Source organism: Diospyros lotus, chromosome 8 (genome assembly GCF_014633365.1).
Source record: "Diospyros lotus cultivar Yz01 chromosome 8, ASM1463336v1, whole genome shotgun sequence".
NCBI lineage: Eukaryota > Viridiplantae > Streptophyta > Magnoliopsida > Ericales > Ebenaceae > Diospyros > Diospyros lotus.
In genome coordinates, this window is record NC_068345.1 from 9,825,887 (window position 1) to 9,843,255 (window position 17,369).

General features: G+C 40.4%; 1 protein-coding gene across 5 annotated transcripts in view; it reads right to left on the minus strand.

The window, feature by feature from the left end:
- LOC127808783 (protein PSK SIMULATOR 1) overlaps positions 1 to 17,369 on the minus strand; it is a 70,159-nt gene that overhangs the window by 50,524 nt on the left and 2,266 nt on the right. For all 5 annotated transcript variants that reach the window (XM_052347403.1, XM_052347402.1, XM_052347404.1 and 2 more), the window contains 3 exons: positions 3,699 to 4,024; positions 3,505 to 3,597; positions 3,323 to 3,413 (listed from right to left, as the gene is read on the minus strand). In XM_052347403.1, the coding sequence (XP_052203363.1) occupies positions 3,323 to 3,413; positions 3,505 to 3,597; positions 3,699 to 4,024 (510 nt within the window). The remainder of the gene's footprint in view (positions 1 to 3,322; positions 3,414 to 3,504; positions 3,598 to 3,698; positions 4,025 to 17,369) is intronic.

Consider the following 17,369-nt stretch of genomic DNA (forward strand, 5'->3'; position numbering starts at 1 on the left):
GGAAAGAATGACTTTGATGATATGCCAGATTTTGATGATATTGACACACTAGGAGATGATGTTGATGAAATGGACGTAGGGGTCTTCCAAAGCTGTGGTAAAAGGCCTATGCAAGGACAAGCATCATCTATGCAACAAAAAAAACAAAGGCAACAACAAAAAGGGCCTCTTGATTTGTTTTTATCTGCTAAACCTAAAGTGAGTAATCAAAAGGATGCAAAAGGAAAGCAAACTACAATAGAAAGTCATGTCAACAAAGAGTTGAGAGAGAATGCATGTGTTTGGTTTAGTAGGTGGATATATGAAACTGGTATACCATTTAATGCAGTCAATTACCCTAGTTTTAAGCAAATGATGGAGGTTGTTGGGCGAGCTGGTCCAGGAATGAAACCCCCAAATTTTCATGAGGTTAGGGTACCTTATCTTAAGAAGGAGGTGGAACACACAAAAGAAATTATGAAGAGTCATTGGGAGGAATGGGCAAGATATGGATGTACAATCATGTTTGATGGTTGGAAGGATAAGCGAGATAGGTCTTTGCTCAACTTTTTGGTAAATAGTCCAAAAAGGAGTGTGTTTATTGAATCTATTGATACATCTTCCTATGCTAAAGATGGAATGAAACTTTACCAATTGCTTGACCGATTTGTGGAAGAGATAGGAGAAGCAAATGTTGTTCAAGTTGCAACTGATAATGCTTCAGCTAATGTTCTAGCTGGTAAGTTTTACTTTTACTAATTTATTTTTTTCTTTTTAACTTTTACTCAAATTAAGAACTATTTTTTTTCTTGAATTGATGTCTTGCAGGAGAGTTCTTAATGACTAAGCACAAGAATTTGAATTGGACGTTGTGTGCTGCCCATTGTTTGGACTTAATGTTGGAGGACATTTTTAAAATTCCTTGACTTAAGAGCACATTTTAGAAGGCATGTTCAGTCAATGGGTACTTATATAGCTCTGCACGAGTATTAAATATGATGAGATCATTTACACAAAAAAAAAGAGATGCTAAGACCTGGAAAAAACAAGGTTTGCCACAGCTTTCCTCACCCTTTCAAGATTTCATAAACAAAAAGCTAATTTGAGGAAGATGTTCACTTCAGAAGAGTGGACTAACTCTAGATTTGCAAAGGAAACACGAGAAAAGCAAGCAGCCCAAACAATGCTCCAGGAATCATTTTGAAAAATGTTCTTTTTGCTCTCAAGGTGTCTGGGCCTTTTGTCAAGGTGCTTAGAGTGGTGGATAATGAGGACAAACCTACAATGCCTTATATTTATGAGGCTATGGATAGGGCAAAAGAAGCCATTGCAAAATCTTTTGATGATGAGAGCAAATACGAGAAAATATTTGAAATCATTGATGAGAGATGGAATGTGCAATTGCATCGTCCTTTACATGCAGCTGGATATTATTTGAATCTAGCATTTTTTAACTCAAATGAAAGTATTAGACAAGACAACAAGGTTATTGAAGGGTTGTATGGTTGCATAGAGAGGCTAGTTCCCACTACAGAAGTGCAAGCAAACTTTCAAAGGAGTTGAGCTTTTATAAGAATTCTGAAGGGTTATTTGGCAAACAAATATATATTAGAGGAAGGAATCAATTATCACCAGGTAACATGATTTTCTAAATTATCTAATTTAGATTAGATCAATAATCTATATTTTTAATTGCTAATTTGTATGTGTTTTTCTCAGTTGAATGGTGGTCTCAATTTGGTACCGGAACCCCTAATTTGCAAAAGTTTGCCATGAAGATTTGTAGTCTCACTTGTAGCTCTTCAGGCTATGAAAGAAATCGGAGTATCTTTGAGCATGTAAGTATCTTATTAGTAATATTAAGTATTAACTAGATGATTTCTTATATCTTTTAACTTACTAATTCTAATTTAATTATTATGGAAGCTTCATAACAAAAAGAGAAACCGATTGGAGCAAAAACGTCTTAATGATTTGGTATTTGTGAAGTATAATAGAGCTTTGAGACGTCGTTTCAATTTACGTAAATCAATAGATCCCATTTCCTTGGATGAAATTGATGAAAGTAATGAGTGGTTGCTTGGGACAATTGGCCAACTTGATGATTCAGATAATGAACTTGTACATAAGGGCGATGATTTAACATGGGCTGATGTTTCTAGAGTTTCCGGTGTTGAAAAAGCTCACTATGCAACTAGATCAAATGCTCCAACTCTAAATTTGACAAAGAGTAGAAGAAGGGCTACTACTTCAAATGCTCCAATTGAACCTGATGAAGAGGAAGAGAGATATGATGTGGAAGAAGAGGATATTGGAGATGATGTTTTTGATGATGGGAATATGGAAATGTTAGATCTTGATGTTGACAATGAGGATGATTTTTAGATTATCTAATCTTAATTAGGATTTAAGATCTACAAACCTCTTTTGGATTTAATCTAATTTTAGTTAAAGACTTTTCTTACAAAATTTTTTAACTTATGTGATACTTATATTTTGGTTGCTGAAATATGCTTAGATTTGTTATGCTAGATTTCACAGGTATGTAACTTGTTTTAATATTTATTTCTCTTAGTAGTTAGCATATGTTGAATTTTTTATTTTTTTTATAACATGCTTGTTAAAATATTATTAGAAATTAGAACTTATTTTATACCTTTTTCTTCAACTAGGACATTTTTATTTTATTTTATTTTTATTAATTTGCGTCTAGTTCCACCAGGCTCGCGCCTCGCCTTGCGCCTCAAGCTCCAAGACCCTTGTGCGCCTTAGTGCGCCTTGCACCTTTAATAACACTGCATATATACTATCTGTTGTGACATCATCCATAGGGGGTGATATCCAGCCTAGGGGAGTCATGAAAACAAACCTTTAGGCAAGCCAAGAGGTGTTGAAACTGGCCCTTGTCAAAGGGAAAGGGCAAACTCTGGCAGAGATTCATGTGTTCAAGTTGAAAGATGACATAAAGCATGCTCGTAGCAGGCAGCCAATGGCATCTGCAATGACTTGGTTCAAAAACTGGGACAGCTGCTCGAGCTTTCACCAGTTCAAGCTCAATTGCAAGAGGAATACATGTAGCCATATTATTGGTTCACAGTTCACCCCATAAGGCTGAACCATGCAATCACATATGGCAGCAATTAATGCATGGAGGCCATGGGATCATGCCATGCAAACAAATATGGCATGTGCACCACAAGGGTGGTGCAGCAACCTTGCATCATAAAGAAATGCAAAAGAGGACACATGCAAGACAACCTTGCATCATAAAGAAAAGCCAAAACTTGACATGTACAACTAAAAAGAAAAAGTTCCCCAAGTATAAGGGCACTAAGGCACTCACAGCAGTACACTGGACCAAGGTCATCAATTGCTGCATTATGGTTTCTGCTTCTTCTTCCAATTGCCTTTGGGTTGCAAATTCTGAACCCAGCCTGAAAGCACCGGAGACAACAAGACAACTCTTTTAGAAAATTAAATAAAAAATCAAAATGAAATTAAGCAGACTGGATGAATAAGAATTACTTCTCAAAGTAACGCTCCAAATTGTGCCACTGAGGATCTTTACAACGATTTCCAAAACGGACTACCTCACCAGAGAAAATCCTTAATTCATCCCTGTTACAGTTACAAAGCAGTTCTTACTTTCAAATAACAAGAACAGCTTCAGCACATTAGAACTGAACACAAATGATCAAAGGTGTTTGTGCAGTATGAACCTCTTGTCAGCTGCAGCAATTCTAAGTAGTTCATCCATATCTTTTGATATTAATCGTTGCACACCTTCTGAGGGAAGCACCACCTCTTTCAAATGTCTAATGCTTTCCTTTGAAAGAGATTGCATAAGATTCGCACCCTTAACAATTGTATTTGCAACTTCAAAAGCCAAAATTGAAATCTTAATTCCCTTTGTCGTCACCCCCGAAACAAAACTACTGTTAAGGTTTAAATTTGTCATGCTACTACCAAGTGTATCCAAAACTTCTACCGCCTTCCCAAGTCCAGCAGTACCTGCTCTGCCCAAGAGGGAACTCACTTCTGAAACCTGTGATACATAAAAAGGCTAAAACTTAGTAAATCTATTAACCAATTTGCATTGAAGATAATGAGCACCAATTGTTGGGAAATAATAAAGCAATAAGATTTATGTGCATGACAACAATGCAGACAGTGCAACAGGTGAATGACGAGAAGCGTTTTACGACCCAAAAAAAAGGAGCAGAGATAAATTAAAGCAAAATCTTTTATTATACAATTCCAAGCATTGTTTACAGAGTGCAAGCCTGCTTCACCTCATTTATCAACCAATCGAGCCTTTAAACACGTAAAAATAAAATAAATATGCAATACCAAGTTATCATACAAAAACATCCATTTGAGGCCATGCATTTAATGCAACTCAAATTTCAATTTTATTTCACACAAATTTTGTATTAAAAGTAAGCCCTCCAAATGCATACATGTTTTATTTGATAAGTAAGCACAATAATGTCATGGGATTGTAGTTGTAGTAGTCGGGTGAATTGTAATTAGTTGATTGATTAAATAGGCGAGAATATTAGTTAGGCAGTTAGGCCTAATTTTCAAATTCAAACTACTCTGTAATTGTTGATCAAGTGGGGCATTGGCGCCTATTCTGGGAGCCAGATAAGTATACAAGGAACACTGATACCACTACAAAGGCATTTAGAGACACTCCAAAGGCATTCAGAGAATTATCGATACAAATCTCTCCTCGTGGCACTTTGAGAGTGCATCTGCTGCCAAATTTTCCTTCCCCTTTTTGTATTGTATAGTATAGTCCAATCCCATCAGCTTGGTCATTCCCTTCTTCTGTAGCTGAGTATGCAATTTCTGTTGCAATAGAAATTTCAAATTCTTATGGTCCGTCTTGATTACAAACCTGCCTCCCTCTAAATAATGCCTCCACTTTTCAACAGCCATTAATACTACTAGGAAATCCTTCTCATATATACTAAGCCCCATGTGCCTAGGACTCAAGGCCTGGTTTAGAAATGCCAATGGCCTTCCTTCCTGCATCAATACTACTCTAATTCCTATCCCACATGCATCTGTCTCCAAAACAAAGGATTTGTTGAAATCAGGTAACCCTAGGACAGGTACCTTGCTCATAGCCCCTTTTAATCTCTCAAAAGCTTTCCTTGCCTCTTGTCTCCAGCTGAAAGCTCCCTTTTTTAAGAGCTCTATTAGGAGTTTACTGATAACAACCCATAATCCTTCACAAACCAGCAGTAGTATTCGGTTAACCTAAGAAACCCCCTCAAAACCCATACAAGAGTAGGTTTGGGCTAAGCCACCACGACTTCCACCTTTCTTGGGTCTGTGCTGACCCCATTCCCTGATATTAAGTGCCCCAAATACTCCAACTGACCTTGACCAAAGCACAGTTAGTCCTTTTGATAAAGAGCTAGTTAGACCTAAGGACCTCAAATGTGGTTCTTAAGAGCCAAGTGTTGGTCAAAGGTAGGGTTATAGACAAGTATGTCATCAAAGAATACGAATATAAATTTTCATAGAAGGGGCTCAAAAATTCAGTTCATAAGGGACTGAAAGGTGTCACATTCCTAGGGTTCAACCTAGGGTTTAGAGATAATAGGAAGGGATTGGGGAGAGAGATCAGAAGAAATGGGAAGGAATTAGAGAAGAACAGAAATAGAGAGAGGGAGAACTGAGGAAGAGAGGGAAATTGGGAGAGAGTGAAAAATCAGATTTCATTCAATAATTGGTTGTTCTTTGAATCAGATTGGATCAGCTTTATATGCTGATCTGGTAGCTAGGTTTGGCGCCAACAAGGCTGCCAATTATTCAAATGAATACAACTGGAGGTTGTTATAATACAACTACAGAAATTCTACTATTATCTAATTACTACTATGTCATTGGGTCATGACAATTCCGCCCCCTCCCCCCCCAAGAAAGTTCTTGTCCCCGAGAACTTGCTAGAGTCGGTCCCGCTTCTTCACCCAATCCCGACCTGCTCTTCTTCTTCTTTTCTATCCTCCAGCCCTTCCATATATAGTAATTGTTTCTTGCACCTGTGACTTTGGCTAAATTGTCCTCCACAGCGGTAGCACCGTCCTACCTGCTTCTTTTGTTCCAACAAAAGAAACTTGGCTGAATAAGGATGAGTATAAACCCTATGACTTCCTTCTAGCTGCAAACTGTTTGCAGGATGAATTTCGATTAGGAGCTGGTATTTTGTCATAAGGGCTTCCAAAATTAACTCTCGTAGTGAAGCTCCATCAACTGTTTCCTGCATTGTTTTAGGTTTCAACATCTTCACTACAAACTGTATTTCATCATTCAATCCCCCCACAAAGCTGGATACAAAGTATTCTTCTGTCATAAATGGATTCCGACTCAACAGTAGGGACTTTAACTCTTTAAATTTCAATTGGTACTCCTGTACTGTACCCTCCTACTTCAACCGATTAAATTCTTCCACTATGTCCATCCTACCACAATCTCTTAACCTCTCACATAGCCCCTTGATGAACGCATCCCAATTGCAGCCATCTCTAACCTTGGACCAACCCTGAAACCACACATCCCCAATATCGTCGAGATAGGCAAATGCCAAGGCCACTCTCTGGCTTTCGACCACTTTGTGAATGCTAAATAACTTCTCGCATCGCCTTACCCACCATCGAGGTTGTTGTCCCTCAAACACTAGTAATTCCAACTTAGGCACCGGAAATCTAGAATGGTGTGGCAGATTAAGCCGTTTCGGCCTCCTCCCCAATATGTTCTCTTCCACCGTGGCCAGATCCACTTCAAACTTCGATGATCCGACATTCTGGTTGCCAGTTCCAATTTCTAGTAGAATTGGTTCAAACCGATCCTTAGGAGGGAAATCAGGTGAAATTCTTACTTGATGTTGACTAGAGAACATAACCATGAATTGTTGCAGTTGATCATGCAGCAAATTGCCTGCTCCCGTATCTCCTTTTTGATTTGATCGCGCTTATCTCCTCGAAGCTTCTCCACAACCACCTCCAACTTTCAATCCACCATTGATCCAATCTTCTCCTCCATCGTCTCCACACAATTTTGAATTTCCACCATTAATGTTGTCACTTGCTGCAACTGCGATTCCATTTGCTTCATCTAGGTGCCGTCGGCCATGGTGGATTGATTGCTTGGAAAAGGCTTTGATCGGAAACTTGCTTTGAATTTTTTTTTTTTTTTTTTTCCTATTCACTACAGTTGTTTGCTACTGATTGTGGTCACTGCAGATCACAATTGAGCCTGTTTGGCCAAGTCGCCTTCCAATTCAGAATCGCCCAGCGGAATCCGTCTTCTATGCTAATCGACTCTAATGCAGTCGATACAATTTGTCGGATTCAAGCCAAAAATCGCTTGACCCGCTTCGCACGTCAATTACGAGCAAGAATTACCAAAATTTGTAGCCGAGAGTCAACCTCCCACTTCGTTTCCAAGTTTGCACCGAAAGTTACGGAAATCGCCTTGCTAAATCACACTCGTTGTCTAGATCGCTGGGAGTCACTTGGCTCGCTCTCAATTCCAATTGAGATCGCCTTACCCACAGCTTCCTTACCCACAGCTTCCAAAGTCACCCGAACTTCAACACTGAAACCGCTTCTATGCACCGCGTACCATAGTCACAACCTACCAGCTCTGCTTCACCTTCCTTGATGGACCATACAACTCCGAGAATAGCAGCGAATCAACCTACTGCTCCACCTCCACCAGTCAAACCTTGTACTTTTCCTCTACAATTCCAACTGAGAGTTCGGCGTTGCCGATTGACCACGTCGAAAAGCAATAGCCTATAACCGATCAGAATTCGCTTGGCTAGACTACTCTCGAATTCTGCCTTCAGAACTCCAAACCTAAGTGCTACGACAACCGTAAATCACCTCCATGCATCAGGCTCACTTTTCGAAACTCAGTCATCTCTTGTACTACTTCAAGCTACTTCGGAATTTAAGCGACTATGCCTGAATTCATTTCTAGAAGTCGCTGGAAACACCATTGGAACCGCCTATGAACCACAACCGAAGAACGACTGCTCTAATACCAATTTGTCACGTTCCTAGGGTTCAACCTAGGGTTTAGGAGATAATAGAAAGGAAATGGGGTCAAAAGAGAGGAAACTGGGAGACAAGAGTGAAAAATCAGATTTCATTCAATAATTGGTTGTTCTTTGAATTAAATTGGATCAGCTTTATATATGCTGATCCGATAGCTAGGTTTGGCGCCAATAGGGCTGCCAATTATTCAAATGAATACAGCTGGAGGTTGTTACAATACAACTAAAGAAATTCCACTATTATCTAATTACTACTATGTCCTTGGGCCCTAACAAAAGGTGGATGGTGCATTGGTGAGCTCAAATGGCATCACCAAAAATTCAAAGTGTCCATGGTGTGTTCTAAAGGTTGTCTTGTGTATATGCTCAGGATTCATTCTAATTTGGTGGTAGCCTGAGCGTAGGTCAAGTTTAGAGAAGAATTTGGCATGGTGTAGTTCATCCAAAAGGTCTTCCACAAGGGGTATAGGGAATTTGTGCTTGATGGTCATGGCATTAAATTGGCGATAGTCCACACAAAAATGCCATGATCCATCCTTTTTCTTAACTAATAAAACTGGGGAAGCAAAAGGAGTTTGGTTAGGTCTAATGATAGATTGGTGTTAACATTTCCCTAACCATTTTCTCAATCTCTATCTTTTGGGTTGGGGGATAGCAGTAAGATCTAATGTTTGATCGATTCAGTAAGATCTAATGTTGATAGGTTCAACATTAGGTTTGAGGTTGATCGCATGGTCAAACACTTGGGTGGGAGGAAGGGTTGTAGGTTCAATAAAAAGGTCCTCAAATTCTGCTAGCAATTCATCAAGAAGGTCTAGATGGTGTACTTGATCATGTCTTCCTAGGGGTGTGCTAACTGTTAAGTAGAACTCCCCTTGCACTGCCTTGCTGTTATGGCCCTCCTCCATTGCCACAATAGAGAACAATTGTATCAATTGGTTCCATTTGCTCTTGAATACCTTTTGTAGCCTTCTCCTAGTAATCATTTTACAAGTCCCAACTTCTTTCCCTCCTATAAGAGTCATCTTCCTCCCTTCTTTCTCAAAAGAGACGTCCATCCGATTGAAATCAAAAATTATGGGACTTGCCCCTTCATCCAATCCACCCCTAGCACTATGCCACAACCTCCCAACTGTAGAAGTCTTAGATCAGCTTCAAATTCCTCCCCTTGCATTTCCCAATAGAAGCCATTGCATGCTGATTTACTTATCACCTTGTTTCCATTAGCCAGTGTCATGCTCAAGGGTTGGGTACCCGTGAGCTAACATTTCAACCTCCTAGCTGTGTCTTCATCTAGAAAACTGTGGATGCTCCCACTGTCTATTAAGATCATAAGGCTGCAGTCCCTCACCTTACCTTCTACGTTGATAATTTTGTTATTAGTTACCCCCTTCAAGGCATGTATGGAAATCTTCCCATTATCTTTCTCCTACAATTCCTCACTCTCACTAGCCTCTTCTTCTTCCAGCATTTCCCCATCCTCTCCTTCCAAAAGTAATAATTTTCGTTTGCATTGGTGTCCAAGATAATATTTATCCCCACACTTGAAACACAAGCTAGCTTGCTTTCTTTGCTCAATTAGTCTTCCTCCATATGGTGTTGTGTTGTGGCCCAAACTCTTCACCCCAGTACTTCCCTTCACCAACTCCCAATTATAGCCTCTTCCTCCTTGATTAGATGTTCCTAGAGTCACCTCACCCCTTTTGTTGTTGCCTTTGCTTCCTCATTAAAGCCTCCACCACCATCTCCTACAACCAAACACTCTCAGTTGCTTGCTCTACTGTTCGGGGCCGTATCATTTTAACCATTGGTCAAAACTCATCGCTAAGACCACTAATGAAACTGGACACAAAATAGGCCTCCAAAAAGATGAGGATTGTGGTTGATCATTAGAGACCTCAATTCCTCAAACCTTCGTTGGTAGGCCCTCACTTCTCCAAATTGTCTTAGCTTTTGAACTTCTCTATGGCATCCATCATACTTCTTTCACCAAAATGTTCAAACAATTTTTCAAAAAATTCCTCCGAAGTATAGTTCCCCCTTACTCTAGTCCACCCTTGAAACCAGGCATCCACTACATCATTGAAGTATGCCATGGCTAAGGTTACTCTCTAGCCCTCTAGAATGTTATACCAATTGAACATCCTCTCATATTTTCTCAACCACCATCTGGGATTGGTCCCCTCAAATTGGGATCTCCATCCAGAGCATGGGAAACCCCAGATGATGAGGGTTGGCATGACCATCCCTTCCCCTATTCATCACTGCTTCTACTTTTTCTTCCAGATCTACCTCAATTTTAGAGGTTTCATTCATATGATTCATCCTATTAACCTGTAATATAGGCTTTATTCTCTCCTTAGGAGGAAAATCGGGAGAAATTCTTACCGAATTCTAGCGAGTAAACATCACCATGAATTGTTGCAACAATTATGCTCCCATCTCCTCCCGCATGTGCAAGAGAGCTTCGTCCAACCTCCATTCTAACCCCTCAATTGAACTCTCCTGCTTGCGATCCATCGCCATGATCGCTTCGTGATTCTATGTAAACCCAATCTCCAACTGATCGGACTTGTTTTGGAATTCTGTCGTAGTCGAGTTGACTTGTTCCAGCTGCGACTCAACATTTTTCATGCGGGTTCCCTCCACCATCAGTTCAATTTCAAAAGAGCTACGGCCAAGAATCAAGCTCTAATACCAAAATTGTCATGGCCTAAGCCTAACAATGGTCTTCTTCCTAATTCAGTATGAATTAGAAGGCACAGAACAAAGAACAAGGAACAGAGAGTAGATTGTAGAATGAGAAAGAGAGAGAGAGAATACGAGAGAATGTTGAGGGAGAAGATAGAATTCTCTTCAATATTCTGGATGCCCCAATCCGTGAGGATCGTTTGGGATTTATACAAGATGCCAGGAGCATGGATCCCTACCTAGGCAGATTCTACATTCTTTCACAGTTATAACAACCCTCCAGCATACCATAACCACTTGCACATGGCTACTCTCTATGCTTAACAAACTTATGACAACAAATGTTACAATAGTAAAAAAATTTCAAAAAGAACCCATAAACCACGGTCCTTCTCGTAACATCCTCATATGGCCAAACCATCTTAAACATGTCCCAAGCATCCTATCATTAATATCTTTAATGGGTATCACTCCAACCTTATCATGGATAACCTTATTTTTAATTTTGTCTTTGTTGCTAAAGTCGCATATCTACATTCCACCATTACTCTACAATCTCCCTTGAAGTTGTCCCCATGCAACACTATTGACAAAAGATACAGACATAAAATATTCATTAAGTCACTAGGATTCAACATGAAACTTTTCTTGCTGTGATGATATATATTTTTTAATATACTTGCTATGTCAACAGTTAGAGAAAATGATTTTCCTTTCTTTTTTACTTCTTAATAGCAATGCTATTATTTTTTCATGAAGGACCAAAAAATGAACTTATATATCTATAAGGAGAAATTGCTCATCAAGAAAACAAACAAAAGAACAACAGTTAACACCAACATGGGAATGATCCTATCACTAGAATTTTCAATGCCCTCAAAAACAGGAGAATTATTCCTCCATGTCACAAATGCCAAAAAACAGGGGGGGAAAATAAAACAAATTGACTAGCAAAGCATGCCTTTGATCATTTACTTGGGGAACACCTTTTCCCACAAGAACATAAAATGCAAAACCATGGCTAGCATCACTTACTATACATCTAATACAGATATAGACTCCTTTCCACTTCAACAAGTAGATTATCTACTAATTCGCCACACCACTTCACTTGCACATGAAATACAATTCCATCACCACATGCCTCCCACTCACAAGTTATTTGGATTTTGGAGTATGAAGGATCCATAGAAAACCAACCTAACAGAGGCTCTTGATTTCTTGAGTGCCTTTGTGTGAAAAGTGAAAACTACCTCCCTAATCTGATAAAGTATGACAAGAAAAATGAACAAATAAAGCTCATACTTATCTCCCCCCCTAACTTATCATTGGTTGATCAAATACACCAAAATAAAAAAATATGGTAGTGACAATCTCCTAGTCCTAAAGATCGTACCAAATGATATCGTCCAAGGTTAATGCAAAAGGCATACCTATCGTTCCCCAACTAGAAAGGTCGAAAAAGATCTCACATAAGAGTTGTGAATAAACCAACTATTCAGCCAAAATCTCACCCAGGGACTATTACTACCTAAAAGATAAAACTAAAGAATCAAAGCCAAATAATACATTCCCGTAACCTATAACCAAATGGGGACCTAAACAATATGTAGAACGACCTCCCTCCAAACAACCATACTTCCTAGCCTTGACCCTACCCCTCGGACCATCCCTCTCCAAAGAAATCTCAAAAGTCACTTGCCTAATAGGCTCTGTTAGAAAGCCCTACCTCACATACACCCATAAACCTTTCAAGCTATTAGTCAGCATACCTTTTTGCAACTCACCAAATGGAAGTTCCTCATCCATCTTGAAGGCCCCTTAATGAAATCCCACCAAAGTTTTTGCAACTTATTACTCAAAACAAAGGAATAATGAAAAGGGGTTATTAGATAAGCCAAAAGATTAAACATAATGCTCACAATCTAAGTGAGCCTACAAACACTTTGAAACCTAGATTAGATCATCTCAAGTACTGTGCCCTAAGAAAAAAAAATTGCTATTGTAAATAAAAAGAAGACAAGTCACCAAAACCTCCACGCCCACTCCCCTCCCCCTTCTCTTCCAAACCCAACCCTAGATCTTACATAACAAAAGATTAAAAGCCTCCATGACTAAGATAAAGAGGATTGGAAGCATGAGATTCCCTTGTCCAACCTGTAGAACAGCTAAACAAACCCTATGAAATGAGTAACTTAACACAAACAATTTAACAGTGGAAACTTAAAACTAATCCACCACATTTCTCTTTAAGCCCAGCCCCCCCCCCCCCCCCCCCCAAAAAAAAAGAAAAGCAAAAGAAAAGATCATCAAAACTTGTTCAAGTCTAATTCATATGGCAAACTGAGGTTACTTTTAATCTGAGGATCCACCCATTCATTACCAAGAAACATAGAATCAAGGATATAACACACTTTAACAATCAGAAATTTCAATTCAAAATCACACTCTCTATGACTCTTCAGATACACAACCAACCATTGTTAAAGTGTTGTCTCGAGTCTAGGATAAGAAGATCAGCTATATCAATGTATTTGAGGGCCAATGAAGCATTAAACAGATGTTTATATCCCAATCATGTAACTAGTGATAGTTGGGAGTTAAACTGTAAATATTTAATAGTCTTCATTGGGATGTCCGCCCACCTTTATAAATAGAGGGCAAAAGATGTGTGTGCAGTAGATTTTTCTCATTCTATGGCTTGCGAGTGTTGATTGTTTCTAAGAGAAAGGCTAGGCGCTATTAGCTTTGTAATCTTGGGGGAAAACAATTGGGGCGCTCAGGAATAGAAGGGAGAGAAGGGCCACTGCTGTACTGATTGCATTCTTGTAGATAAAGACTGCTCTCGAAGGTGGTTTCAAGGCTGGATATAGTGTCATTCACATGGCATGAACCAGGATAAAATTTTGTCTCCTCAAGTGATTTGTGTGTTTCATTTCCTGTTCTATTCTTGATTAATTTATGTTCTTTATTATATGTTTGTCTTGTGGTTTGTTGGCCGGTGAGTTATGAGTGATTGTGAGGGGTGTTTGATCGATTTCTTGGAGGATTACAAGGCTGCCAGTGCTCCCAATTATAACAACCTTAGCCATGGTTCTATGAACACTTCTAATTGGACTAAGGCATCCAAATCCTCAATTACTCTCCCCCTTCATAACACCAAGGCAAAGGATGAAGTTAAACTTGAGACCTTGAAAGCATGGATTGGCGAAAAGCTCCACAGCTATGACAATGGAAAAGGCATTTGAGCGGGCTTGGGCTCTTATCTTTATTCACATCATTCAACACATACAACACAACGCTTTTGAAACTGAGCTTTTGACACATTCTTTTGCTCTAAAATGAACAAGATTCAAGTCTCCTGCTCCAATGAAATGTCTATAAGACATGATTTCAAAAATCTGATTGAACAACAAAATGTCACGACCCTAGGGTTTAGCTAGGGTCTAGGAAAGAAATGGGAAGAATTCGGGAGAGGAACGGAGAAGAAATTGGAGGGAGATATAGTGCAGAAATCAAGAGAAATGAGGGAGAGCAAGGAAAGAACTAGAGAGATAAAATAGGGAGGGAAAATATGAATTCATTATATTCTTTCAGCATACCTTTCTCTACATACTATGGCCTATTTATAGGCTGTTCAACTAGAAGTAGAGTCTAGGAACAACACCATGTGCACTACAACAGAACTAATACCATTTCCTAACCAACAATGTAACCAATTACAGCTTTAACCCCAAAATACCCCAAGGGTCGTGACAATTCCTCCTCCTTGAAAAGTTTCTTGTCCCTAAGAAACTTATTACAACCTAGCCGATGTTACTTTATCCAATGCCTCTCTTTACCAATTGGTTTCTTCTTCGTCTTTTCTTGTTCTTCTCTAGTATTTCTCTTTGCTGTTGCTTTCTCTTTTCTTCTTTCTCAACAATAACAATATTATGACCTGCTGCAACACTAATCTCAGCCATTGACTTCTTCCTTATTGCCATTAAAAACGATTTTGAATGAGCTGTCAGTCCTGCAACCCTATCTTTTCCAATCATAGAGATAATTGCAAACCTCTCTATGTGCAAAAATCTGTACAATACTTCCAATTCTTCTGGCTGCAATGTCACCTTTGTCTTGTCTTGTGTGCCCATGCCAATGACATTTGTATGAGATGTTCCAAGCAAGTTGCCCGGTACAATCCTCTCTTCTTCCACCTCTTCTTCTTCTTCCTCCAGATCACCCCAACGTTTGGTCTTATTAACTGATTCTTCCTCATAGTTGGGCTGGTCTTGTCACAGAACCCTAGAAACATCACTATCGAGCGGACTACCATATTCATCAGCAAGAGGCTTGCCCCAACCTCCTACTTGCTGATTGCTGAAGTATACCCTAGGCACACTTTCAACAAGTATTTCCTCCTATAGAACCTCAGTCTCTTCTTCCACAACTGCCTTTTCTTTCTTGTCGTTTAAAATTGCCTTATTCAATTCAGGTTTTTCCTCATTCTTTGTAGCTACTATTCCCATTGTTATGACCTTGTTAATCTCATACTCCGCCTCAGCTGAATGTACATCATCTTCCTTTTCCACTGCTACTTTATCAGCTTCTTGCACTACCGAATTAGCAGTCTTAGAAGCTCCATTAATAACATAGGTTTTGGTCCTTTCTCCAAACCGGTTACACAAGTCGATCACAAACTGTGGCCGACTCAATTCCACCCTACCGTAGCTCTAATTCTTAAACCAAGCATCTGTAACGCCATCTAAATAAACTGCAGCCATGTGCACTTTCTCCCTTTCAGCTACTCGATATTGGTAGAACACTCTCTCGCACCTCTTAATCCACCATTTAGGTCTATCTCTTTCAAACGCAAGAATCGCCATCTGCAGTGCTAGGGATGTGGAAGGGCTTCCTCCAACTCTTCTGACCACATCTCCCTCCTCTGCCTCCAACCTCTCCCCTGTTTCCATAGCATCATTAGGCCCTTGCCGAGATCTTGGCGTCGTTAGAACTAGCGCCAATGACACCTTGGGAGTGAAATTTATTGGAAGACTGGCATTAGGTTGTTGAACTAACCTGCTCAAGGCGACATGCAACTGCTGGCTAATTTGCTGGCTTAATCCAACAATTTCCTCACGGAGTCCGCTAAAGGCTCGATCCAAATGGGCCGCACACTCCGATCGATAGCAACTTGCCTCCACTTGGAGCTGCTTGACACCAATTACTAGATTGTCCGTCTTGGTTTCCAATCGTTTCATTCCCATCCCCTCTGCCATGGCCGATTACCAGGTTGCCCAATCAAATTCACCTCACAGAAGTGGCAGCAACCACAACGCACCTAGATCTGAATCGCAACGCCTCAAATCTGAGTCCTATCACCTGAATAGCTTGGCCTTGCTTGCTGCCAAAACTCACCACACCAGCCAACCACCTGCCTCTAATTTCCGATCGAAATGAATTGCTTGGTGATAGACCCACCCCTCGCCTTCAATTAGGAACCTCTTACGATTGGGACAAGAGAGGCCGGAAGTCACAGAGTTGCTCTGTTGCAGTCCTTTGAGGAATCAACTTGAATAGCACCTCTCGCGCTACTTGCTGCAATCATTTCTTGTATTCTCCATCCAATTCCGAGCCTCAACCACATGCAACAAGTTTGTCGAAATCAAAGTGATTCAAGGATCACCTCCGTCTCACCCATTCACCGACCGCTGCTTAGGATTCCCTTGAATTCTTGAATCGGCCACTGTCTCCAGAATTCCCGGAATTTGCTGCTCTTGATTTGCCTTCCTAATTCCACTCGATATCCCGTTGGAATTCTTTCGGCCTGCGTTGTCTTCACTCCCGGACTAAAGTTGCTTTGCTCGGCTTCGCTTTTCAACTCCGAACTTGCTTTGCTCAACTACGCCTTCCAATCCGTGTTCAATTCTGCCTTGCAACTGGTCGTTGGGTTGGAGTGCCTAGCCCACTCAATTTTGGTTCATCTCTTCTACCTTCGAGCGACTACCTTCTCGTTGGATTTGGTGCCTTCTTCTCTCACCCGATCACCGTCCAAGGCCTGGAGAACCACTAACTTTGCCGCAATCTTCTTGGAGTCACTATCGCCACCCAATCACCGACCAAAGCTCCGTAACCACCAGAATTCGTTATCTCTACCTTGGCTCAAAATCGCAGCACTCCGCTTCAAGATTACAGCTCTCGACGGAATCAAGTCAGAGATCACCTGGCCACAATTCGCCCTTCCACCTTGAGCAAGACTTACCGAAATTCGCGGTCGGACGTCCTCCTCTTGCTTCGCCTTCCACGATCGACCGATAGTTGCTTGCTCGCTTGGTTACAATCAGCCCTTGGTTCCTTCGGAATCGGATCAGAAATGTTGGCCGATCTGATCCGTTGAAGCTCCTCGAGAGTTCAATTGTATCGCTGGATATTCACGGCTAAGGATTGATCGGCCTTCTTCGCCTTCAAATCCCGAACTAGAATTACAGCAAATAGTCGATCGGAATTCACCAGTGGATCTTGGTTTCGATCAATCCTTGTTTCCTTCCTACTTAGATCTAAAATGCGGACAAAATCGCTGCTCGAACTCGCCTGAACTACTAGTTTCTGTAATCGCCTCTGCCTTGTCTTCACGTCTAGATTG